Here is a 25,851-nt window from a genome sequence, read left to right as displayed (position 1 = left end):
TGAGCTGTTGTTATTTCACTGAGTCGAGGCTTTGCTTTCATCTTAAAAGTAGAAGCATTATTGAACTGTTTGTTTTCCGCATTATAGATCTGCTTTGCTGATTTACCCAGCCAGCCCTGGATCTTCTTGACTCATTAAGCATCACCAGATCTACTCCATGTCGTCCTATTCTGGGTACAGCTCTCTTGCAACAGACAAAAATAACCTCTGCTGGGTTAATATTTGTCATGTTGTCTGTTATATCATGGATCTGTTTGGTGCAGAAACAAGCAACAGATCGTACCTGCATCGTACAACAGAGCCTGGTGCAAAGGTCACACAGTTAATGCCCACCAAAATAGCTCTGGAATGGGAAACAGCCTAACACCTCAGCTCAGCACAGCAGCCTGGCCAGCTAATTTTCCCTGCAGAGAAACGGAGTCACTAGTGAAACTGCTGTGCTATACTCTACTCCAGATTCAGACTGCTATCTCAGCACAGCACTGCTCAGACATTCCAGCTCTAACTGGAGCTAGCTCCAGGACATCTGAGCTATGAACTACATAGATATGCCACCTATGTGCTAGTCCAGAAATCACTGGTGGAGTGCTATTTTATACAGATCACATCACCTCCAGATAACGTGTTTCTATAAAGAAATACATGAGCAAATAACAACATATTTTCTATGCTCATGTGCAGCAGCATAAAACAGCTAAAGTTAAGGGCAGTACGTTAGAAATGTAGCAGGTACAGGAAGCCACGGCCAAATAATCTATTTGCCATTGCACCAGGGGACCACTTGGTGTCTTTCCCAGATTGAGTTAGGCAGGAAAGCAGACTGCAAACCACTGGGTTAGCTTCAGAGGGGTTTACCTTTAGGCTATCCCTGATGCTGTGGAAATGTAAATTCAAGTTCATGCTCCTTAACAGGGTGCCAAATCAGGATAGCTGTTCTCTAAATGCTGTAGTTTATTGATGTAGTGCTGTAGGATCACAGCTTGCTATCAGTAAGCATATACTGTCTGCCCACCTTGCCTGTTCAGTGAAAAAACAGGCCTCTCAACTCTTCCCTCTGCAGAGCATCTTCCCCATTCACTTTTCTCACTGTCTTCCCTATTTCTGTGCCATTTTGGGAAGTTGATCATTGTTCTCAGCACTGGTGTCACATTTTTGCTTGCAATTAGCCTTTATTTTCCAGCTTGGGGGTGTACCCTCTGAGCTAAAGAAGACTTCTGGCTGGACTGCACCTTACAGAGGTCTTTTTAGGTCAGAAGGCTCTTCAGAGCCTGGTTATCCCAGCAGGTCCATGTCCTGGATGACTGAGTATTAAATCAGCGGCAATCTTTAGTGCAAGTCACAAACTGACTGACTCTGTACTGAGATTGAGATGCATCAGCCCTGATACGGCTGGTCTCCCACAAGGCCCTTACTATCCCAGATGGCAACGCTTTCATTAACTGCTTCTCCACTCTCTGACTACAGCCAATTTCTATGGAATTTATAGCTAAGGAAAAGTTATTTCATTTTAAAAAATCAGAAAAAAGTAATTGAGTTGTTTCCTGTAAGTAAAGCCTGTGTTTACAAAACAGCCATGCAGCCAGCAATGCCCAGTCGAGAGTGAGGAGTGTAGGGGAGGGATTAGACATGGCAACCTCAGACCCACTGCCACGTTGCCACCTTGTCTGTGAGAGTTCATCTATTTAGATTCAAAGATAATGCCTCTGATTTAGAAAGCTTTTGAGCCAGACCCCTGCAGGCTGGAAGTGCTACCGTGGGCTTGCCCTGCATCCTTCCCCAGTGTCCAGCTATCAAAAACATGAGGGGGGGGTGAACCCTCGGGCTGGCCCAGTGCAGCTTGTCTTATGTCCTGAGCTATTTCAAAAGCTGAGGAAGGATTTTCTCTTACTTCTGCTGCCCCTGTAGTTAGACACTAGTAAAAAATTTTCAGTGAAAAAACAGTGAAACCAGTAAAAAACTGGCAGACTGGTTAGAAGTAGAAGGCAGTGTGAGCACAAGCACAGCCCTGGGAACAGCAGCAGCGATTAGCCAAAGGGAGGAGCAGGGCAGGGCAGGACAGGGCAGGGAGGGAATATGTGGTGGAGGGAAAAAGCGAGAAAGATTATTATCTGGAGTTCACACTCTGCCCCAGATCTGGCTGACTGTGGGCCTGGTTATAACAGATTCACAGACTATGAAAAACATATGGGAGCCCCTTTGCTGGGCCAGGGATGCAGCCCCTGCAGCACCCAGCCCTCTGACCGGGATTAGGTTAGGCACCATCTACACATCAGCGTTCTATGCTTAGTTATACAGACACCATGGTAAAGGTCTCTAAGGATGGGATTAATCTCTCCTAACTTTAGGTTTCTATAGCATAGCTGTCAAGGAGGATCTAGTCAATAAAATCGCTGGAGTTAAAGGACATATTCATCTAACCAAACACAGGCATCTGCTTCAGCATGAGATGAGTCGTACCATAGTCTCAGCTACATTGATTAATCCTCCACAGACAAGGGAAAAAACTTAAGGTGCCTAGCCCAGATGCAGACATTTGCATGTGATTAGAGGTGAGTGCCACAGTCAGAATCCAAAAATAAAGTAGTCCAGAATGCAGTGAGGACAATGCTGGCACAACAGTGACAGCAGCAGTCACACCAATACATAGCTGGGGAATGGGGATAAAAATAAAACCTGTGGGAACAAACCAAATTCTCAAAGCACTACAATAACCATTGGTTAAATAGCACAGTTTTGACTGCCATTCCCAAAACATCCAAAAACCCTTATCAGGGATCAAAGCTTCGCTGTGCTAAGCATTGTACAACCATAAAATAAAAAGACACTCCCTATCCCTGGAGAATGTGTGCAGGAGCAGCAAGATCCATGCATGGTCATCACCCATTTACTCTGACTTTGTTTTTCCTAGCCATTTCCAGGAAGGTCTCACCATTGCCCATTTCTCTTAAGGGGTTGTGCTGGAATGCAGTAATAAGATTTTGGGAAGTGCTTGTGTTAAAACACGGTGCCTCAGAACAGGGCATATATTGTTGATTGCAAAATTTCTGACATTGCAAGGCCAAGTTTGTACCATGACATTTCAGGTTCCTTTTTGGGTGATCTCAAGTTGTTTCAACATGTCTCAAGAGCTTCAGCCAAGGCTTTAAAACAGAATGAGGTAACAAAGAAAAATATTAGAAATATTAACCAAGTATGTGGGAGAACTTCTTTTATACATACAAGAACCAGAGTGTTTGGGGGAAAATGGGAAAGAAACATATCCCCCCTAATGAAAAAATTTACAGAACTCCTCTTTAACTCAGTAAACACAGAAAGGAACTTAAACATTACAACAGACTTAGAGCAATTTGTTAATGAAGGCACAAAACATTTTAAAAATCTCTTTATTTTTTATGTGCTCCAGGTTTGAGTTCAGGTGTGTGTTGAGTACCCATCTCCATGTATCTTCAAGAGCGTTTTGTTCAGTGTTTAAAACAAGGTCGCTTGGCTTTTTAATCCAAATAGAAGCGTCAGAGTACACAAGGGTTTATTTGCAGTTGCAGATGAAATCTTCAAAGAAAGCCCAGGAGGCTTATTAAAGCTGGAGCTGGAAAAAGGGAAAAAAAAAAAAAGAAACCCAAGCATGGACACAAGAATCAGTATTGGCAGCTAGGGGTGAAACCGTCATGAGATGGCCCGAGAGAAGAAAGTATGTGGAAAGAACAGAAAAGAACAGAGCAGAAATAACTGGATTTAAAGGAGCTTCCTTGACTAAGAGCTTCTCAAATACCTGTAAAACTTCACAGAGATTTACTAAATCCCATAAGTAAGCCAGCTGTGTAAGTATCAGAGAGTATATTATTTTTATTTAGCTACAAGATGCTGCAATATATATTCTTAAACAGTTTGCCTTCTGTAAAATGGAGGATACACCTTTAGAGAATTGTGGAATCAAATGAAAACATGGAAATTAACTCAGAAATAGAAAAATGTAGCAGTGATTGTATCAGAAAGAAATTAAATATATCAGAGAGAAACAAACTAGACCGTTACCTTCAGCGTTGCATTTTATCACTCCATAAGCTATATTGCAGCTAAAGAAAAGCAACAATAAAGAGAATCAGGTCAATTCAGGACATGATTTATTTTGGAACTCCTCTAGAGCATGTTTAACATGAGCACATTTCACCATATCACTAAGAATAGTCCTCTAGAAATAGAGAGAAATTTAAAGCATGTGTGCATGTTTGCAGCATTGGGTGAAAGGAACCTAATACAAACCACAACTTCATTTTGTGTAACATTGACATTTTTTCACTCCTTTGCCTCCAGGGGCAGAGTCTTACTGAGTAATGAATAGGTGTTTAAATCATTAGCACTGAGGAGAAAAACTTGCACAAGAGTGGAGATGGACTCCATGCGGGAAACAACAGTTCAGACCATTGGTTACGGTTCTCAGTAAGCAAATTACAATGAATGCCGAGTCCATACCAGTACTGACACCCTCTTTTTTTCCTTTAAAAGATTTAAACTGTATGCTGCGAAGTGTCTGAGCATCCACATCTGAGCACCACAACCAAAGGAAACTTGCTATTCACAGCAACTAGCATTTCTGCATAGAAACACAGCAGGAAATGCAGGGTTTATCTTCATTGCAGAGTTAAATTAACTTTATATGTTGTAAATTGAGTGTTGCCTTTATAATAAGTTCTGTTGACACAAAAAAACTTCACTCAAGTATGATATAAAGCAGATACAGCATAGAAATAGGTTAGTGCTGCCAGTCCTCACACACCTTCCCACAATTCCCATGCATTAAGAAATGATGAAATTCTCCCAGAATTCAGAATGAAACAGTTTACAGAACAACCTCCTATGTCTTTTCTGGTAATTGTAACCCAGACCAAAATGAACCCTGCAATTGTCTGCCCTAGTAATCTGTCAGAAGCTCCCCTTTATCTTCTTTTCTCTCATAGCAGGAGCAGCAGAAGTAAAAGCTTTTTTTTTTCCCCCAAAAAAACCTGTGGTTTCATGTGCATTAATATGGGTTTGCACACTGCCAGATCACTCAGCAGCACAAATTTAATCTTGATCACGTGCGGGCACATGACTGTATTTCTGTCAAATCAGACAGAACACATGATGGAGTTTTCGCTGCCCTTTTCTATTAACACGAATTTTATGCCAGCTGGGGAGGGTGGATGATGCCTGATCTCTCACAAAGCCAGGCACTATGAAGTTAACCCATTATATTACCCTGAACCGACGCGAGCTGGCAGGGGTAGGTAGGACATCAGCACTCTGCAGCCTGGGGCTGTGCCATTCTGGATGCCATCAGGAGAGCCCAAGAAGCAGACAGGCTTCAGGAGCCAGCCAAGGCCTCACAGCAGCACACGAGCCCAGATGCTGGCTTACACCGGCGATTTTAAAATGCATTTGCACTTGCCATTCTTGGCCAAGTCACTTGCCACCAGCCTACGGGGCCAACAAGAGAGACACTGGTGTTACACCCCATTGCTCAACCTCACGCAAGATTAGCTCGAAGTGAAAGAACTCGAGAAAACAGATCTGCAATAACTGTGCCTGAACACTGCGGACGCTCCGCTGTATGGCCTAAGGCACGCAGGCATACATACATACGTACATACATACATACATACATACGCAGGCCTGCCGCGTATACATACATACATACATACCGGCCTGGCAGGGCGGTACCTCCGGCCCCTTACAGACTGCTGCCACCTTGTGGCCACGCTGCTCCCTGGGCTGACAACAGCAGCCGAAACACTTAATAGGAACTTGTGCTCCCGTTCTTTCAGCTGTTCCACTGGAGATAAATGACTTTTAGCAAAAGAAGTACCAAAAGAAAAAAAAAAAAAAAGCGACATTAAAGAAAAACGTGTCAAAAATGTTTTCTGTAATGTTTACACCAGGATCCCAAAATGGTAGCTATCACTCCATTTTGCAAACGCAAATAAAGCTCTTTTAAGGAAAGACAGCACAGATGCTTTAAAAACAAATGGATAATTTGCAAAGAACGATTTCTCTAATATCAAACAAAGCTTTAGTGCACTCATCCTGAAATCCTGCCATCCTTGATTCATTCAGGAACAAAGACCGAGACACAGTTTGTAATACAAAGCTTAAAGAAAACAGTTTAAATCAAGCTGCTATCAACACAAACGATTTTTCCCCAAGAAAGTACCTAACAATACATAACTTCTCACCAAAGGTACCCAAAGGTTCCTGGAGACCCCAGACTAAAGCTGTGAACTTCCCCCTCCAGCTCAGCAGCTCACTTTTGAGCTCCTGTAAAGGACAATGCTGCCCAGTGGACAGGACGGATTTATGACAGTTTCCATCGGCAGTTCTGCTGCTCCATCCTCTGGGCGAAGTCACTCCTGCCTCCTGTCCCTGCCTTCCCTGCCTCTCCTTGTCACCTCTCTAAAGGAAGGGTGGGTGGGCCCTTAGCAAAACACAGCACCTAACGCAACACGATTCTGATCGAGACTATGATTTTTAAGAACCATGACAATAGAAATATAAGTGAATAATTGAAATAAGAGCATGGGATTGGTTGTTTTGTGATTAGATTAGAGATTATTGTTTGCACAAGGAAAGCAGATATGATCATTCAACGGGCATTTTGGGAAACCAAGAAAAAGCAGTTCTGGAAATATCAGGATATTGATCAGTTAATATTATTTTTCAGCCTATAAAACAGAGTAATTTTTTAAGACCTGTTTCAGGATTTTTCCCACTATTTGCTCATACTACAAAGCTTTTCTTGTGGCCCACATCTAAACACACATTTCTAAATGTGGTTACATTAAAGACACAGTTTTCACTTATCATAAGTAGGGAAACATTATGGTCCCAATCTCTTTGCTCAAAGACTTAATTTCTTTCAAACATTTTAATAGCATGGGACAGAGGTTCCACACCTGCATGCATCTCAGACCCATCCACTACCGAGAGAAACATAGGCATTGTTTTTCAGTGCTGAAGATGCAGGATCTGACTCTAGAAGGCGTTGTAACATCATATGTGGAATGTGATTCTTGTAGGGAGGAAGTAACTTTCCCATGTGTTAAGAAGCAGTGGTCCCCCATTTCATGTACAAATTGATATGACCGCAACACATATTGCTGATATCAAGGTCACAGCATTTGCCCTGTGGCAGCAAACAGTAAAACTCCCATGACTGTTTTGTCCAGGAGACTATTTGTGGAGCTATTAGGTGTTCTGTGATTATACAGATCAAAAGCGCATAGTAATATGTCACTACTGTAAGACGCAGGTTCAAATTCTCTCTCTTCTGCTCAGTAAAAGAGTACGCCTACTGCCCACAGTCCCTTCTGTGAGGTGACTTGCTCTGGGCAAGGTTCAGGGCACCAGGCAGTTTTGCCTGCCCATAATTCACAGAAATCCTAGGGATGGATGCTCACTCTCAACTAACTTGGCACTCCTATTTTAGCCAAGGAACTCTCCACCAGTCCCTCTACAACCACTGGAGAAAGTATTCCAGAGAGCAAACCCAAGCAGATCCAAACTGTAGAGCTCTGAATTGTTCTTTGGGAGTGCCTGCCCTCATGGACAACAGAGGAAGCTGAAGGAGTCCTGCTAGTTTGCTTAGGTGACTGCAACCTCCAACATCATGGTTATTCCTAAAGTCCTGTCTTAATACCCCTTTCTGTTGGGCCTTCGTTCCTCTTTTTAACCACTAACCTCATTACAGGACAGCGACATGTAGGTCTGCTCTTCACTCCCTGCCTTCCTTCCCTCTGGTCCCCTCAGCCGGGGATGGTAAGCCACCCTGACACTGATGTAAGGCTGGTCATCAGAAGCTGGGGCTGGCACCAGCGAGTGAGCTGCAAGGCTCCACAACAAATTTGGCACTGGTCAGCAAAGAAGTTAACCCTTCCTCCCCTGTGCCCTGGGCGGTCTCTGCCCAGGCTCTGGACTCCAGGTGATTCTCTGGGCCTTGTGCAGAGCCATTGCTCTGGAAAGTAGCTCATTTGGGAGTCAGCCATCAAGGCATTATAAGGAGTGAAGAACTATGGCAAGGGAGCTAGAAATTAAGAGGGCAGCCTCCTCTAAGAGACAACATCAAAGAAGAAGGATTCACACTACATGTGACCCTCGATGTTTGCAGCCCTGTTGTGGTGCTGACAATGGCACCTAAGGCTCAGCACAACCTCCTGCAGCCCCTTCTACCTATATCAGACAAAAGGAATGCTGTGAAAAAATAGGAAATCCAATTACTAGAGCCACGAGACTCAAGTGACAGGGTAATCACCAGAATGTAACAAGAAACTAGAAAACAGATTACTCAGTAGAAGATCATCTGTCCATGAAAGGGCTACTAGAACTCTACAGAAGGCACCTGTGACACGACACAGTAAGAAAGGTTACGTTTGGCAAACGCATCCTTCTGTCCCTCAGCCCCGGGGCACCCGGAGCAGCTGTATCCCCTGGTGTGTCCAGCAGGTCACGGCCCGTGTACGGCCCACGGGAGCTGCCTGCTCACGCCTCCAGCAGCCGAAAGCGCCCTGCCCCAGCTGCGGGGGCTGCTGCAGGGGGCGGGGGTCGCCCGGGGGCCGCTGCGCTGTCACGGGCCAGGCTGTAGCTGCGGCCAGGTAACACACTGGGAGAGGAGGCGGCGCTGCCTGGCGCTGTAAATGCACGGGGTTTGTCAACACCGTACTTCACAGTGATGTGTCGTGCGGCTGGCATTCCATGACTTCCAGGTCTAACGTTCACACCCGACAGAAAGCAAATGCCTTTCCCCCCGCACACCCCGCAGCCCGAGCCAGCAGCGGCACCAGCAGGCACTTGGAAGCCGTCGCACAGCCCCCGCCACGCCGCGCACCAGCCTGGGCCTCAGGGCTGCACCCCGCTCCCTGCTCGCTACCCGGGGCCGCTGCGGCACAAACCCGCGGCGCGGCTCGGCCCGCGCTGCCCCGCCGGCCACCGAGGGCGGGACGAGGGGCCGCGACACCCGCCCCCTACGGCCCCGCGCCGGGGCCGCCTCCCACCCCCCCCACCCCCGCCTCCCACCCCCCCACCCCCGCCTCCCACCCCCCCACCCCCCCACCCCCGCCTCCCACCCCCCCCACCCCCCCGCCGGGGCCGCGCTCCCCCCGCCCAGCCGCCGAACTCTCGCGAGAGTGGCGGGGAGTGCGGCGTTCCGCGCGGGGGTGTCGCGCCGCCTCGTCGGGGCGTCCTGTCCCGCCGCCCGGGACAGCAGCAGCGCTCTGGTCCCCACTCGGTTTGATTTTGGAGTCGGCAGGAGCTGGGAGGGAATGCCTGGCTGGGAACTCCCTGCTGCAGAGTTCCTGCAGGCCCTGCTGAAGTCTGGTCTGGGAAAGGATCTAATGGTGACTCCCATGCAGAAAAATTAAATGCCCCATGACAGAGCTCTCAGATTTTAGGCATGCATTTCATTCCATAGCGTTTCACTGATACAGGTGTTTCCAGAAACAGTTTTACTGGATTAACTACTGGAACACTTCCTTAATGTTAAGGAAGAGCATGAAGAGGAAGGGAAGAGCAGAGGAACTGTGAATGGAATTCAGCTAAACAGAAAGTAGTTGAATTCAAGTAGGTATTCCAGCTAGCAAACTGGAAAACTAGAAAACCCCTGTGGGTCTGTCGTAACTGCAATCATGAGGAACAGTACAGTACACTGAACACTGTGTTCTTTTGCATATGGCAACACTGATTCAAGGAATGAAAAAATTACTTAAAGGAATCTTGTTTTACAGAACTTCCTGGGTGTTACTGTCAGAGCTTTAGCAACACTACAGGAGAGAATAAGACAGGCTGCTGCAGCACACATCTCTAGCGGAGCCCCGGCCAAGCAAGGGCAGACACAACTGATCCGAACAGGATCTAACCCTGCTGTATGGCGTGGGGTCCATCCCCCATATTTGGCAGCATGGTAAGGCAGCAGTTTCTCCTCAGGTGGATCCAGCAGTAAGGCGATAAAGAGAAGCAAGAATACAGGAACTGAGAATCCAACAGTCTGATGATCGGTGTCTGGCCACCGGTACAAATCCTTCATTTTGCTAGATAGAAAGTTAGGTGGCAGGGAATTTTGATAAGACAGCCAATTCAGTATCAGCAGTGTGAAACCACAGTCACGTAGTACGTCATTGCAGCCGAGAAATACCTGCAGTTTTCACCTTTCTCCTTTTCCCTGAGCTGGCCCTAACCAAAGTGTCAGAGCACAGCTCCTGCCGGAGCCACCAGCAGGGCTGCACTGACTGCAGCGGGATCTCTGGGCTCCCGCTGTCGGCAGAAGTGCCACATCCTCTCTCTGTTTTGTGGGTGCAGTTTGGGGGTGACAAGGAAGTTTTGGTTACCCTGGGTTTGCAGGCCTTTGCCACCTTATTGACACCAATACAGAGAAAGCAAATAAATATTAAAAACAATTCCTGTCATGGTTCTGTAAAGGGAGGATCCTTGACTACTAAAATTACATCAAGAATATTCTGTAACCAAAACAACTTCCCAAACAAAAAAGTAAATTATTGCTGATGGCAAATCTAGACATTCTGGCCCTTAATGAACTAAAGTAACAGAGATTGTAGTAGAAAGTTCAGTTATGCCTCTGTGAACCCCTCATCTGAGGAAAAAGCAGAAGAGGGTAAAAGGAGGTACGGGCTCAAATTGCATGCTAAATGTGATGGGAAAACATTACTTGCAGTATAAAAGTGATTGCTGCTTGGTTTGGGTGTCATATTTTTTGCTTCTAGACTAGAATAATTGAATACAGAGATTTAATAACAAACTGATGGCAAGAGTTGTCAACTACATATGATTTGTGAGTAAGAAGTTACCCGTTTGACTGGTGCAAGAACCCAGGGGGAGCTGAGTCCTGCAGTCTTTCCATCTAACCCAGTTGCTTTGCGTAAGTACAGAGTATGAACTGCCCTTTGCTCATGCAGAGAGACACAGGGACCTCCAAGACAGAGTCGGATCTTAGGCTGGCTGAAATCCATAAGGTTAAGTGGGCATGAGCAGCAAAATCTTTGTATAATTTCTTTTATGCTTAACCAAGATAATCCTTTAAGTTCAACTCCATCAAGTTGTCTTTTTCTAGAAGGAGTTTTCAGAAGGGTGCAGGTGTTCCCTAAAATGACTCAGACTGAAATGAAAGATACCTGTTCTGCTCCTTCCCCTATCTAACAAAATCTCCTGGTTTATGTATTCCCAAGTGAGAAGTCTCTGCCCCCTGAAGCAGATCCTCCATCAGAAAGGGGACAACACACTGATCTTTGAAGCACAGTTTGAGAGTGTGAATTTGCAGAAGGTGGTCAAAGTGTAAGTTTCTAATCTTTTTGTCTGTTATTAAGATGGTGTTATTATCAGAGTTGTTGTATCAGCAGCCTGCTATCAGTTTCTGAGCAGTATGTGTTACTCCGGGTTTGCACTAGTTTTACATTAGTTGAATGAGCTTCAAAAGTAGTTGCAGGTAGCCTTCACTTGAAATGATCTGATAGCACTGAATGTTTTCTATAGGTGATAATCACCCACACAAGCTAAACACCATTTCTTAAGCACCTCCTTTTAAAGCATAATGTGGAGAAAATTTTCAGAAGTCCCAGTTATTGTTAGAAGTCGTAATTAAGATAACAGTTGCATTATTGACTAGTTGTGGTTAGGTGTCTTTTCCTAGCAGCTGCACAGACTTTATGACAGTGTAAACTGCATTTGCGCCTGTTTCACTGTGGTGTGCTTTTTCATGGTAGTCTGCATTATTTGGCACTGCATCATACCGCAGCGCTAACCAGCATCACAACTGCTTCTCTTCTTTCTGCCTACCAGCAATGAATTTGAGTAGCAGCTGACCCCATGCACTGACCTCCACACAAGCAGACGCATACAGTGGTACTACTTCAAATTAACGAGTACGCAGGCAGGGATGCCGTATCGCTTCACTATTGTCAATTTTACCAAGTGTAACAGCCTATATAAGCATGGCTTGTGGCCACTGTTGTACTCAGAAGCCAATGCTAAGAAACACAAGGTTGGCTGGCAAAGGGCTGGAAATGAAATCAAGTATTACAAAGCCAACAGGGGCCAAGGCAGACATCAGTATTTCTCACTCACTTGGGCATTCCAGTTCACTCATACCAAGACACCTGCTACTTTGCCCACTGCTATCCTTACACCTGCCATCTCTAAAGATCAGTGAAGCCCAAATTCTGCAAGATTCATATCTTGTGCTATTCACTGGCAGGAAACACAGCGTATGCTTTAACTACCACCAACCCCCCCAGAAGTGGCAAGGGCACCGGGAGGAAGGCTGTGATACTTACCGCAAGGGTGCATCTCGGAGAAACTAATAGTTCCTGGGTGTCAAAGGGCTTTCTAGATTACATTCTTGGCAATTCAGACAAAGCTCAACTCCTGCAGGACAATTTTGTCTTCAGAGTGGTACCCATGTTGAATCCAGATGGTGTCATTGTGGGAGGTCACCGCTGCTCTTTAACAGGTCGGGACTTGAACCGCAAATACAGATCTAATGTGAAGAAATTTTACCCTTCTATCTCGTATATCTGAAGCATGATCAAAAGGTAATGTCATTTTATTTCCCATTGGAATAGATTATTTTCCTTTCTACTGTCTCTTTGTTAGCGTGACTTCCCTATGTCCCTTATTGTTTTGGAATTTTTGGAATTTACATCTTTGCCCTGTACCCAAGCCTTTCTGATTGTTCTGTTTACATTCAGTTGCATTTCAGAGTAGGTTATTTTTTTCTTCAGTATTGTGCCGGTTTTCCTTTAATATACTTTCTCTGTTCTGGTAATAAGTTATATCTCCAAAGTAAGAGTTTTCATCAAAACATTATCAGCATAATTCTCCCCACTATCCTTTGCCAAAATCTACATATAAATTCCTTATTTCTTTCATTTTCATCTTTTCTGGCATACAACCACAGCCCAGAATGAAGTTAGGTTAAAAATAGATCCCAGATGTCCATTTGACAGCAAAGATTGCCAAGTTTCCTGTATGTTTTGAAACAAATATGTTTGATCTCTTATGCAGACTTCCAGTCACAGAGACATTAATACTCTGGATATAAATCTAAACCTTTGGGTATTAAACTAAACCTTCAGCTATTAAAACAAATCCCTCTGGTTTAACTTCTGTAACAAATTAATACAAACTTGACTCTTCTGCAAAAAAACAGTGTCAGAATTAATAAATTTAATGTTTTTAATCTAGTTACAGTCTGTTTTAAGTAAGATCTGTATTCTTTCAAATGAATATTTTGGCATGTAGATCCTTAGCTTACAGGGGACGAGCACGGTGCCTTTCCTTCTTTTCCATGAGAATTCCTCTCTCTTTCTTACTATATGGAGAGAGTGAGTGCCCCATAATTAGTATTAATTATGTCTGCTCAAGTGCTACTGACCTTCAGCATCATATTCAGCTACTATAGCTTCACGTGTGGTTGTGAGAGAAAGCAGCAAGCAGAAGTACTATATGTGCATCCATGTGTCTTCCCACTCTTGCTGAGCAAGAGCTGCCCAGATAAGGTAAGCAAATATTTGGCTAGAAACTTACTCACCTAAAAAATCAAGCACCATCCGAGTTACCTAATTTTTTGTTAAGGTATCACATTTATTAAAAGACCACACTTCAGCCGGTAAAATAATCTTCAATTGGCTAAAACTAGAAATGGTAGGAATATGAAATGTTAACTCCTTTGAAATTCCAGCACTCCAAATGTATCATGCTGAACTGGGACATAAAGTTAGCATTTTTAAAAAACTTTTTTTTTAAATAATGAAAAAAATATGAAATATCAAAGTAGCATTGTTTTAATAATGTCAAAAATGAACACTAAATATTGTGTACTCTTATATTAAAGGCAGCTTTAAAACATACTGTAGAATTACAAACAAACAAGTAAGTAAACAAGAAGCTAAAGAAGAAAAATGTTTCCTCCGGACTGAATCCTTCTGAAAACTTCTGTTGAAAATTCTGTCAAAATCACTATGTTTGTGTAAGCTATTTCAATTAGGGGGAAAAAAGTTCAGTAGGAAATGACTGCTTTTAAAATATGTCATTTACCAGCAAAATCTGACTGCAGTAAGCTTCTTTTGAGCCTTTGAAAAAAGGTTTCAAAGGCTCAGGAATAAAACAGCACACAAACTAACCTACTAGATGTCATTGCATACGTGCAGCTAATGCTGTTTTCCTCGGATATCAGTATATATATCAGTAATATCAGTAATGAGGTGGTTGTGAGCTCCAGATTGGTTGCATCAAACTGTTGGTCTATTAACTCATGAAAGAAGACCTATTCCAACTTTTTAGTAAGTATGGATGTTGGTATATAACAGGATTTCTGGTAACTCAGCTGGTCAGATGTCTGTATAGGGTTGTTTAGAAACAGTAAGTACAGCCACATAAAAATTATTTGCATATATCTCAGAAATTCTTAAAGTAAAATAAGCTTTTAACCTAAGGGCTATTATTCACCTACATCTCCATTATACCAGTAATAACAGTATGCTGTGAGCTATGCTGTGCAATATTAAAGTAGAGTGAAAACTCACAATCGCTTACCTGGTAGATAAGATTTAAAAAAACCTGCAGGGTTAAAATGAAATTATTGCATCTTCCTATTTCCTATATATTCCAGACTTCAAAGGCTAATGTTGTGTCTTTTAAGTTTTCATTCCCAGACTGCCGTTTCAGAGTACGAAAGAACAAAGGCAGCCAGGCCGAGTGGTAGTGTGGAAGATTAACATCAACAACAGCTACACTTTGGAAGCCTCTGTCTGTGACTTTAAGTTGGGGGAGACAATTCCCTATAGCTATTTAGTAGGAATCATCAAACAAGACCTTTACTTTTGTTTTTTCATGGAAAATGGTGGCTTGAGCTACAATCCCCTTGTTGGTGTTCTGTCTTATTGGGTAGAAAGTAGTGATGATTTAAGATAAAAGTTGGAAAAAACAGAAAACTAAGGCATTCACCTAGCAACCTTTCAGGCCACCGCTAGTATTATTGCATATGTATCATGAAACAACATTAGTGGATGGCAAATTAAAAGCAGTGACTAAAGCCAATTGTATTTTTAGGAAATTTTGTAATGAGTTATCCATTAACTATGCATTATAGTTAACCGCTTCTGAGGGGATAGACTTGTTCATATAGGCAGAATAATGATATGTAATATCATCTGTATAAAACTCCAGCAGTTATAGACCTGTCTAGCATCTGGCAGTGAAAGATATGTAAGTCTGCAGTCAGCCACCATCCTGAAGTATCACAGATACCTAGCAGTCAGCAGGATGACTGACATTTTCATTTCTGTCTTGCTCATATTGATGCTGCAGGCTGCAAAGCACCCATTTCAATATGAAAGACTTGCAGTCAATAGGACAGCATTTCTGTGATGCTCTTTTGAACTACTGTGTTCACAACAGGGAGGTAAGGAAAGTACCCCCTAGGCCTTTTCTCCTGCCTCAGTTCCTCCTACTGTAACAAAACATAATACGCTATAGGTTTATAGCAAGAATAAATTTGATAATGGTGTCCTTTAAGCAGTAAACTAAAATTGTGGTGTTTCTTGTTACTATCTGTGCCTGATGGAACACAAGAAGGTAGTGAAACAGCAAGCCAGAGTGAACTCCAGGGTCCTGAATTCTGATGTGTTAGACTGAGATTCCAGGTATCTTAGAACTATTCAGATATGCCATACTTTATTATATGTTTTTTTCACTTCATAAAGAGTGCCAGAGTAAATATTAGAAATGTTACTGAAATTAGACTTTTAATAGTCACACTCCTTTAACACTCCTTGAAAAACTGCATCCAAATCATATACCCAAACTTTAACAGCCAGTTCATCAGAAGCAGAACTCAGTATCTTCCCCGGATGGCCTTCCTGAGGAGAAATGAAACTGTTATATCACTTAAATTGGTCTGTTATATCACTTAAATCAATAGGCTTTTTTTCAGCCTTACATTTTGCAGAGCAATCTAGCCATAATATAAGGTATATTGTTTGGGTTTGTGTAAACCTAATTTCATTAACTATGGAAGACTCTAGTCTGATTCCATTTAGTCAAAGGGGCTAAGTTCAGGGTAACTGATAGCAGTCCAAGAATCTGTATGCTGACCAAACGATACCCCTATTAAACGTGATCAGCTCTTCCTGTACCAGTGCTGACTGTGAGTGACGGCAAGTCAATTGTGCATGTGATTTGTGAGAGGGGGACATTTATGTGTTATGAACAGCTGTGGCTCTATGGCCGTTTATTAGGGAATAAAAACTTTGTACCTTTCTTTTTTGGGAAAACATTAATAAGTTTATATAATACATAATAACATAATACATAATAACATAGATAAGGATCTATCTCATCAAACTTTAGGTGCCCAGAATATAGAATTCAAGAGCTGAGCTGCGCAATTGGTGCTGAACTGCAAGGAAATAAAAGAGAGACACCAGACACTGATTGTATCATCAGAGAACTAGGAGAAGGCTTCCCGGGAATAAAGGGGATGATGTTCTGTGAGAGGATTTAGGAGGGGAGGGAGCACAAAAAGAAACCTAGGTAGAAGCAGGAGGTGCCATCTGGACAGATCCCATCTCTTTCAATAACCAAGCTTTCTCTAAGATGATGATGCCCACCTTTTGCAGGTTAGCTGTAGGTCTGTAAAAGCAAAATGTGGATCTGGAAGACAGGCGTGTGGAAAACACATATGCAACTCTACAGCTAGGGTTACTACAGAAGACACATGCTAACGGTTGGAATGAGTGCTGCAAAATACTGTTTGCAATCACCAAATCTGGAAATTAAACAAAACAATGCTCGTCTTCCACAGCAGCCAAACTTCTGACAGCACAGACTCCTGTGGTCTTGTTGCACACCAGCTAATACTAGGTATTAAGGTATGCTATGACTTTTTCTTGGCTATTTTCATGTCTGTCCTGAATGCCACTGGGAAAGAATTGCTAGAGTTTAACAGGCTCTATTTGAAAGAGCTTTAGGATTGAGTCAGTCAGAATAGTAATTAACAAATCAATAGTCTATAGAGGTACAGTCCAAATGAACAGTGCAGAGCAACAGTATTAATTTTCCTTATAGCTTAACCCAGATTGTCCAGAAGGTGGTGGTTTTGCTCCAAAAGAAGGAAGCCAGGCTTTCTAGCTGTCAGCTTCTGTAGTACAGCTGAGTAAGCAGGGTCAGGGGGAGGAGGAGGAGGGCACCAGCTTGAAGCACAAGAAGTATCGTGCCCAGGTACACTGGTGTCAGCCATACCGTGCAGTTACCCAGTTCAGTGTTCAGGAGCTGTGTTCTCCTCTCACACACGCAGACAAGCCATCAAACTGGTGCTGTGCTGTCAGCATCAGACTGCCCCGTTGCCTACTTCTAAGCCCACGGGCAAATGTAGCCCCAGATTTAACAAACCACTTTCACTGAAGGGCAATGAGACGTTTAATTTTCCTGAAATCTGTATTTACTTATTTTGCTGAAAAGAATGGGTTGAAACATCAGGCTTTTTGTCCTTATTTGCTTGGTGTTTATTTCTTTGGTGCCTGTGATTGCCATAATATTACTCAAGATATTTCCTGTAGATAAACAAAACAAACTTTGGTGAGTGTATTACTTTTAGAACGCTTGAGGATGAATTTTAGCCAACAATAACAGTTCTTATAAATTGTTGCTTCCTGTTTGTGACATAAATACATTAAATAAACAACAGAAAAAGGGGAATCTAGTACCAGGGCTCTGTCCTAAGAGTGTGTAAAATTGAAGTGACCCCTGTGACACTTTGCAAAATATGCAGATAGGCATTTCATGTAACTGGGCTGGTCAACAAATTGCATGATTTTGAGTTTTAGATCTAGTTTCAGAGATGAGAGTTTGAAACATGACGTAGTCAGGTAAGCTGTCATGAATGCACTTGTGATGAGGGAAGCTGCCACAGATCCCTTCATGTGCTCTGCCCTTCCCTGGAGGCGTTTGTCCCTGGAGGGGTTATACGGAGAACACGTGCCTGTGCAAATTGCAACAGTTCCACCTAGTCCCACTCACCTAGAGTTAAAGCAAAGCTGCTGGGTTCTGTACTTCAGGAAGGTGAAGTCCAGAGAGACTTTCCACTCACCCAGCCCACATGGGTGGATGGAAAGGTCTGTGAGGATGGTGTTGACTTTTAATGTTTATCCACAGCTTGAAATTTCTTCCCCTGTTCTATTCAGTGCTGAAGAACCAAGCAGGAAGTTCCACCACTGATGCCATTGTATTTCCAGGACTATATTGGTTACAGGAGGGCTTCTGTAGTGAGTTGGATGAAAAGTCTCTTTTGTACAGTACAAGGACTGGTAGCAGAGGGTTGGTGAAAGTATGCAGGGAGGGGTGAGTTTTGAAGTATTTTTTCCTTAATGTATCCTCTGTTATGTTTGTTCTTGTAACTTTACCTTTGGGATTGAGTTTATTCATATGTGAGTAATAAATCCACATGGGCACATTTCCCAGTGCTGGATTTAAAAAAACAAATTATTAATGAAAACTTTAGAATGAAAATGTTAAATGAACTCCAAAGTTAGCTAGTTAAATCTTCTGGTTGACACCAAGAATCCAGGGCCTTTTGGTACTTCCCAGCCCCTCATGCTTTCTTGCCCCACCTCCTCTGGTCTGGCCAGCGGGGTGCCAGTGTGACATGGGGCCAGCAGCTCTGAGGACTAGCAGCCTGAGAAAAATTTGCCTAAAACTCTGAGCCTTTCTACTTCATTTGCTAAAAATATCCTTGTTTGTATTAAAACACTCACCATGCCAGCCAGCGGGATTGATTTTGTTTTTTTCTGATAGCCATAAGCATAATTTTCTTGGGGTCTATAAATGGTACATACAAGCAAGGCAGGCAGGTTTTGCCTCATATCTGTGACTAAGCTGTATATTGAGCAGGCTGCCACATGACTCTCATTCATAACTGCTTATTGCAAAACATCTGTGTGTGGTATTCATCCCAGGGATTGGGATTAAAGGATATGTAATGAGATTTATCCAGGTGACATGGGAGATATGGAACCCTGTTGGATAATTGTGATTTCAGGAGAATTTCAAACTCAGAAGAAGAATTGGAGGGGTGTAACACTGCTTTAGATAAAGTCCAGAAAAACACAGAAGGCTACTGCAGAAAGTTAGGGTATTGTTTCTTATCCGTTTAGTTTAGTCTTTAAAACTGGTAGACTTGCTTAGTAATATACATAAAAGAAACATCCAAGAACAAAAAAGGGCAGGGATGCCTTCCAGAAACACAAGAGCATTTGTTAAAGCTTAATTACTTTAGGATCTGTACTAAATAATGGATTAGCATTTTCCTCATTCTGACAGTGTTTAACAACCACTTTCTGTCCTCCCTTGTTTCCTCCTGCCACATTCCTTGCTGTGTGTTCCTTCCCCTTACATCCCTCTGATGTTCGGTCCCTGCCAGTGACCTGGTTTAACACACCAAGCTGATAGGAAAAAAAACCAGCAAAAAGAATGAGTCGGTTTTCTTCTGTGTTAATGAGTTAAATCAGCTCACACAACGTTTTTTGGAGCATCAGAGCCAGTTTAAGGGTTGGGGGAAAACACTAGCTAGGAGCAGGGACGAAAGCCCTTTGGAGATCTCAGCAGTCTGAAACCACAGCTTTAGGTGATTACTTGAACCTCTCTATTTTGAGTGACTGCACTTTAGAAATTAATCACTAATGTAACAATAAAGAGAAGTCTTCTCCAGCAGAGATCCCTCTGGGTACAGAGCCCATCCCATCATATGCCTGTCTTAGGAGAGGATGAGCATCTTCAGGACTCAACACAGCTTTGGCCACCTAAGAGCCTGATTCTGTAAGGCTATGCCTGCCAATACCTATAAACACCAGTGCACATTGCAAAATTATTAGTTAAGTGGAACTTCACTAGGTCATATTCTGTAATTTTTGTGCTGAAACACAGGCAAAGATATCTTTCATGCAATGAGATTGTATGAATTGCATTCATGCATCTTTCATGCAATTAATTAATGTGCTGTTGCTGGATGTATAGTAGGAGAAAAACACATCAGAGTGATACTGTTGCTATGTAAAGAAAATAATAATAGCTTATCAAATGAGTTTGAAAGATCAGTACATCACAATTCCTGCCAGAAGTTTCTTTCTCTTGTTCTTTTTATGATTATGCACAATTTTCCCATGTAGATCTACTTCAGTGACTAATTAACATTATTAGATCAAAAGGCTTACCAAAATTTCTGTTGTTGCTCTTGATGGAAGTTCTTAAAGACATTTGAAAAAGGTGAATAACAAGGAATATCACAGGTACAGTAGAGGTTTTGACAGAAAATCGTGCTGGAGCTGTACGTAGCCCTCAACGGCACTTTGCTGATGTTCAGCCTAGAAAACTATATGACCCTCAGATGTAAAATAGGAGCACTGTTATTTTTGCCTAGAGACAGCAAACTGTCATTTGGAAAGAAGTCATGTTAATGTTTTGATGGGTAATGTTCTTTTTGTGTTCATAAACATTATAATGCTGGCTGCTATATTAATGCTTTCATTGGTTCAATAGGTAGACCACTACTTCACGAGCTTTTAGCATTTTATGCCAATCTGCCTTTTCAGAAGCCCCAACACTGGAAAAACAGAGCAGTGGCAATTCATACTGCTGAGAAAGCATGGACATCCAGGTTCCCAGACTAAAAATAAACAAGCCATACTGAGTAGGAAGTAAGGTCCCTTGTCAATACGTTATGTTTGTGTCCAGGTTTGTAAGTATTTGCTGAACAACACAGCATAAGGAATTTGATCTTGAGCAGCTTGCTTACATGTGTTCCTTCTGGCATTGTGATTATCATGTTTATTTGGAACTGTTTGAGGTAGTGTTTTTTTTCTTTCTAACTATAATATTCCCTCATGAATCAAAATGTTTACATACTATTTTCTGTGCAGAAAAATACCCAAAACATGAGGAGAACATTTTCACAGCATTGCTAAAGACAGAAGTCATGAAAGCAAAAATATGAGCATTTTTCATCCCAGTAGAAACATGTTGTGCTCTTTTTCTGACCAGAAACTGATACATGACAACTTAATTCAACCACTGCAACTTTAGACAATTTTGTCACCAGAACCTGCTGACCTTATTGAACAAGATTTTTGCCAAGCCCATTAAAATATTTTCTGTTGTGTTTTCCAGTCCAGTAGAATGCTGTGAAGATAAGAGAAAGGGAAAGATCACAGGACTTTTAAGGGAAACGGGTAATAATTTTTTTAATTAACTTTGGGATCATTACCAAGCCCCTGCTCTGAAATACTTGTGCTGGCAATACTTGTAAAGCTGCATCATGCCCCTTCCTAACCATTCAGTGTGTGATTTAGTACTCAGCATTAGCTGGCTTAGCAACTACCATGGGATTAAGTTTATTAAAGGGTCATTATCAGTCTAGTTGGCATAAAACCTAATCATTTTTAAAAGCATCACTTCTCCATTGTTGCTGTTCAGCATCCTACATAACTATTTACATAATGAAAGCCTCATTGTAGCTGACAAACACTTCAAAACTGTAGATGAAAATAATGTAGTCTAATGTTATGCTACTACTTTCATGAAAAGGAATTTAACGTCAATATTTTTTATAATGCTGAGCACCCAACAGCTTGCAAAGCGAGCACAAGCTGCCAAGTTTTCTGAGCTTTTGAAAATCAGGCCAAATACAGAACGCCTAGCTTGCCTTCTGCTTTTTGGGGGTGGGGGGTCTCGGTGGGGGAGGGTGGTCAGGGAGGTGAGGAAGGAAGAAAGAAAGAAAAGAAAAAAAGTCGCCTTTACAAGTTAACTCTTCACTCACTAGTTATTGAACCCTGACCAAGCTTCTCCTGTCCTAACCTCGTGCACACACTTTGAACAAGCCATGAAGTGGCTGCCTGATGATACTTTTTTGTCAGTCTTTTGGAACTTAATAATATAAATAATTTGTGTTTTCATTCTGTTTCACAGACTTAGGACATTGAAACTCAACATGAGATATTTCAGGTACTTGACCCAGTGAAAAAAAGGTAAACATTATGTGTTTATTTAATTCTTAAAATCCTAATAAGCCATATTTTTTTTCTATAATCTCAAACCTCAGTAAAGAGTATGTTCCAAAAAGATAATTACAGATTTCTTTGATTTCTTTGTGATTTCACTCAGCCACAGCATTTGGAAGAGTTCATTTTTCTTTTGTTTCAGCTGTCTTCATCACATTATTACACTCTGTTTTACTGATTTGGAACAGTCTCACTGGAGAAAAACAATCTGAGGCAAATTCCAGACAGGTGAAAAAATATTTGCTTCTATTGACAGTAGGGTTATGTGCATTTTTAATAATGTATTCATTTGGTCCAGAGAAACTAGAGGAGAAAATATTCATTGAAGTCAAACAAGACAGACCAAATCTTATGGAAAATTGGGATCAACCAGAACTTATTGGTTTCAATAGAGACGAAAGAGAATAAGTGAATGCGGAGACTAAGAAAACAGAACTGGAGAACTTGTGTCATTGCAAGAACTAGGAAATCTGGGAAGGATTTTGATATCACAGTGAATAAGTAGCTCAACATGAGTTATCTTCATACTGTGCCACAGGGACAAATACAGTTCTTGCCTATGTAAAAACAGGAGGAGGGAAAAGCTATCTTGACTTCTTTGTAGAATTTCTCTGAGACTAATACTGAATTATTTTGACTACTTCTGGTGTCATCATTATTTTAAAGAGTTTTTTAAAAAAGAAGAACATAAAAGGGAACCCCTGCAAGTATTTAAGAACCTCTTGTTATGACACTTTAAAGAGTTCAGCCACTTTATGATGAAATTAGACCTTATGGGATGACAATTGTCTCCTAAAATATAAGGACATTCTTCAGTAGAGCAGCTCAGAATAGCAGAGATAGCATCAGGTAATGAAAAGGAAAAAAAAGCATGAGAAGCTGTGGCTGCAGCTGATAAAAGTTTGCATTAGAAATAACAGATGTATGTTTTGACAGGGAGTCAGAACACCTATTAGGGCAAACTCCAGATGTAGTGGGTTTTCTGTCTCGCTTCAGTCACACAGTTTACAACAGGGTTCACAGCAAACTGAATGAAATTGCTAGCCTATTTTTCATGGTACACAAATTATGAGATAATCTGTGATTCTTTCAGGCCTTAAAAATCTGATTTTCGTAAACTTACAGTTTTAGTTTTTGACATGAAAACCAAATGGGTTTCTTACGGGAGTGTTGAGTTTATTGAATTCAGGAGTTTAAGGATAGGGTTTGGTAGAGTTTTTGGTAGGGTTTTAATTGAAAACATTGATGTGGACAGAGCACTGAAAAACAACGGCATTTGCTGTGCTTAGTGTCAAACTTTGTGGCACAGCAGATACCTACAAAGCCGTGGGAAACAGCCCGCTATCAAGCATATAAAACCAACATCTATGTTGGTTAATCTATGAGGAAAATAGCAGAGCAGAAATGTCCTGAATACAAAGCTGTCAGCCCTCACCTCACAGTACCATAAGTCAGTATTCATTGATTTTAGTCATTGTTATTAATTTTTATTCCGATAATCACTTGTGAGCAGTGTTAATTTCAGTACTGTGTCACTTTTAAAAACTCCTTACAGCTCATACGTTGCCAAAATTTTGCAAAGCTGATAATACATTTCTCTTCAGTTCTGACCTGTCCTACACAGTTAAACAAGCCTCATGAAACATTCCAAGAATTACAAAAAGAAAAACAAAGGATTCTTCTAATTGAAAGAAGAGAATTTAAAGATTTAAATCTTTTCCAGATGTCATGTCAGCAAATTATATAGAACAGTACTTCAGCTGTTATTTTCTGCTGAGCAAAGATCTAGAATTCCTCAATGAGGACCAGGTAAGAAATATTAAGAGTCATACCTATTATCTGTGTTTTTATATAAACCTGTGGGTTTTACGGATTCATGGGGAGCTATCACAGATCAGTTAAAGAGAGGAATGTGAGAACATGTTACTTATTCTCTGCCTACATAAGTAATACTGGAATTAATTCTCAGGATGATCCTTCTTCATGTGATTTTCACTCTTTTGATCTTGAAAAACTAAGAGTGTCATGCTGTAGCGGTATGTTTTAGTAACAACTTTGTGCTTGGTTCTGAATTCCTGTCTTTTTTCTTCCTCAGGCACGCACCCAGAGCTATTCTGCCTTACGACTACTTTGGTTTTGTCTTAGAGAGCTTAACCAGAAAAATAATCCAAAACCATAGTGGCATGGTAGCTGGAAAACTAAGACAGATACTTGGTTTGTGAAAGGATTTGCAAGAAGGATGTGCCTGTGATAGGAGAGGACTGGATTCACTGATTGAGGGGATCCTGTGTTCTTAATGTGTGGGGTTTTTTAACCTACAGAAATATAACCGGCGAGTTTCCCTGTGTGTTGTGATTGAGTTACGACCGTCAGGAAATAACGCAAAACAAACAAAATAGCAAGCAGCAAAAAAGCGCGCCCTTGTTTGTTTCTCCAGGTTTGTAGACCCTTTCTCCAGCTTCTCTGATTGGTCGCCCTTACAGCTAGCAAGCTCAGCAACAGCTGTTGATTGGCTAAGATGGGTGGATGTCATGTCCTGAGCCAGCAGCTGCCCTGTCACCGGTCTCTAGCCTCGCCTCATATCCTGTTTTCTCTCTTCCTTCTTGTCTCTTGAGTTCACTCGGTCAAGGTCGCAGCTTGCTCTCTCTATGGACACAGCTCTATCCCACCATTGAAGCCTGAGCCGCCAGCAGCCCAGTCTGATCCCTCATATTCCTCACCTGTGTTTTGCCTTCCCTACTGTATTTTGGCCAGATGTGTTAAATATTATTATTTACATTCAGTATCAACTATATAAAGCACCTCTTTGCTTAGAATAAAATGAGCTTCAAAATGTCGTAAACATTATTTTTGTCCAAGGGATACGGCTCCCCACACACTGGCAGACCTAGTTCCTCTCACCAGTTGGACACAGACCTTACCCAGTGGTTTCCTGCCTCCCCACACCCTGCAGGTGAGCTGTTTGCTGTGCAGCACTGCAGTGAGCAGCAGCCAACCTGGCCCATGTCTGGCTGGTAAGATGCACCTCCTGGATCAGGTCATGCCAAAAGGGAGGCCAGGGACCCGGGCTGCAGCAGGGATTTTGCCGCTTGAGGAGATGTGGTCTCCACCTGCCATCAGTGCCAGGGCCATGCCTGTCACACCAGCCGACGTGCTGAGATCTGTGTCTTCAGAGTGAAGATATGAGTCACCTGCAGTGTGGAGGGAGAAATGGAGTTAAAAGTGACTTTCCCTCTGCCAGCCTGTCTCGACACAAGTCGTTAGAGCTGTAATTGGCTTCTGTGGGACAGGCGGTCCAGCTAAGTACAGTTTAAGTATGGTACAGTTGAGTACATTTAAGTGTTATGACTGATGAGGGCTTGCCTGCCAAAGAAGAGGTTAATAAAAAATGCATTTTTATATGTTTTTGCAATCTTGTGTGACTTTAAAGCACTTTATTCCCCAGCTGCAGTTGTTCCATCCTAGTTATAGCAAAAGGATTAAAATGTAACAGATCACGTTCTTCTAGGCTTTCCTGGAATTGACGTTGCTTAGAGGAAGGAGAAAAAAAACAACTACACAAACAAATCCTGTCTCTTAATGTTTTGCTACTGTGGCTTTTATATCTGGACTCAAGTACTATCCCACAGCCTGTAAAACACTTTATATCTCCTTTTTCTTCCTCCTACTGCTCTTCTAGAGATGTCTTACCAGTGTAGTGAAGGCAGGTGTTATATGTGCATCTGACGGGAAACAATTTCTAGCCCAAAGGCTGCTGTTGCTTAGCCAC

At 42.1% G+C, this 25,851-nt stretch overlaps 1 protein-coding gene across 1 annotated transcript; it reads left to right on the top strand.

Moving 5' to 3' along the window:
• Nucleotides 1–10,913: 10,913 nt before the first annotated feature.
• AGBL3 (AGBL carboxypeptidase 3) lies at nt 10,914–25,270 on the top strand. Its single transcript, XM_027786679.2, is given in 9 exon segments — nt 10,914–11,310; nt 11,815–12,119; nt 12,122–12,571; nt 13,378–13,532; nt 14,675–14,720; nt 14,723–14,795; nt 15,343–15,445; nt 15,607–15,677; nt 16,838–25,270. Coding segments are annotated over 9 exon segments (1,488 nt in total). The 5' UTR covers nt 10,914–11,191; the 3' UTR covers nt 17,004–25,270.
• The last annotated feature ends 581 nt before the right edge of the window (nt 25,271–25,851 follow it).

This window comes from Falco peregrinus, chromosome 6 (assembly GCF_023634155.1).
Source record: "Falco peregrinus isolate bFalPer1 chromosome 6, bFalPer1.pri, whole genome shotgun sequence".
In the NCBI taxonomy this organism is placed as follows: Eukaryota; Metazoa; Chordata; class Aves; order Falconiformes; family Falconidae; genus Falco; species Falco peregrinus.
The sequence above is the reverse complement of the archived record's forward strand: the minus strand, read 5'-3'. Positions and strand labels throughout refer to the sequence as shown.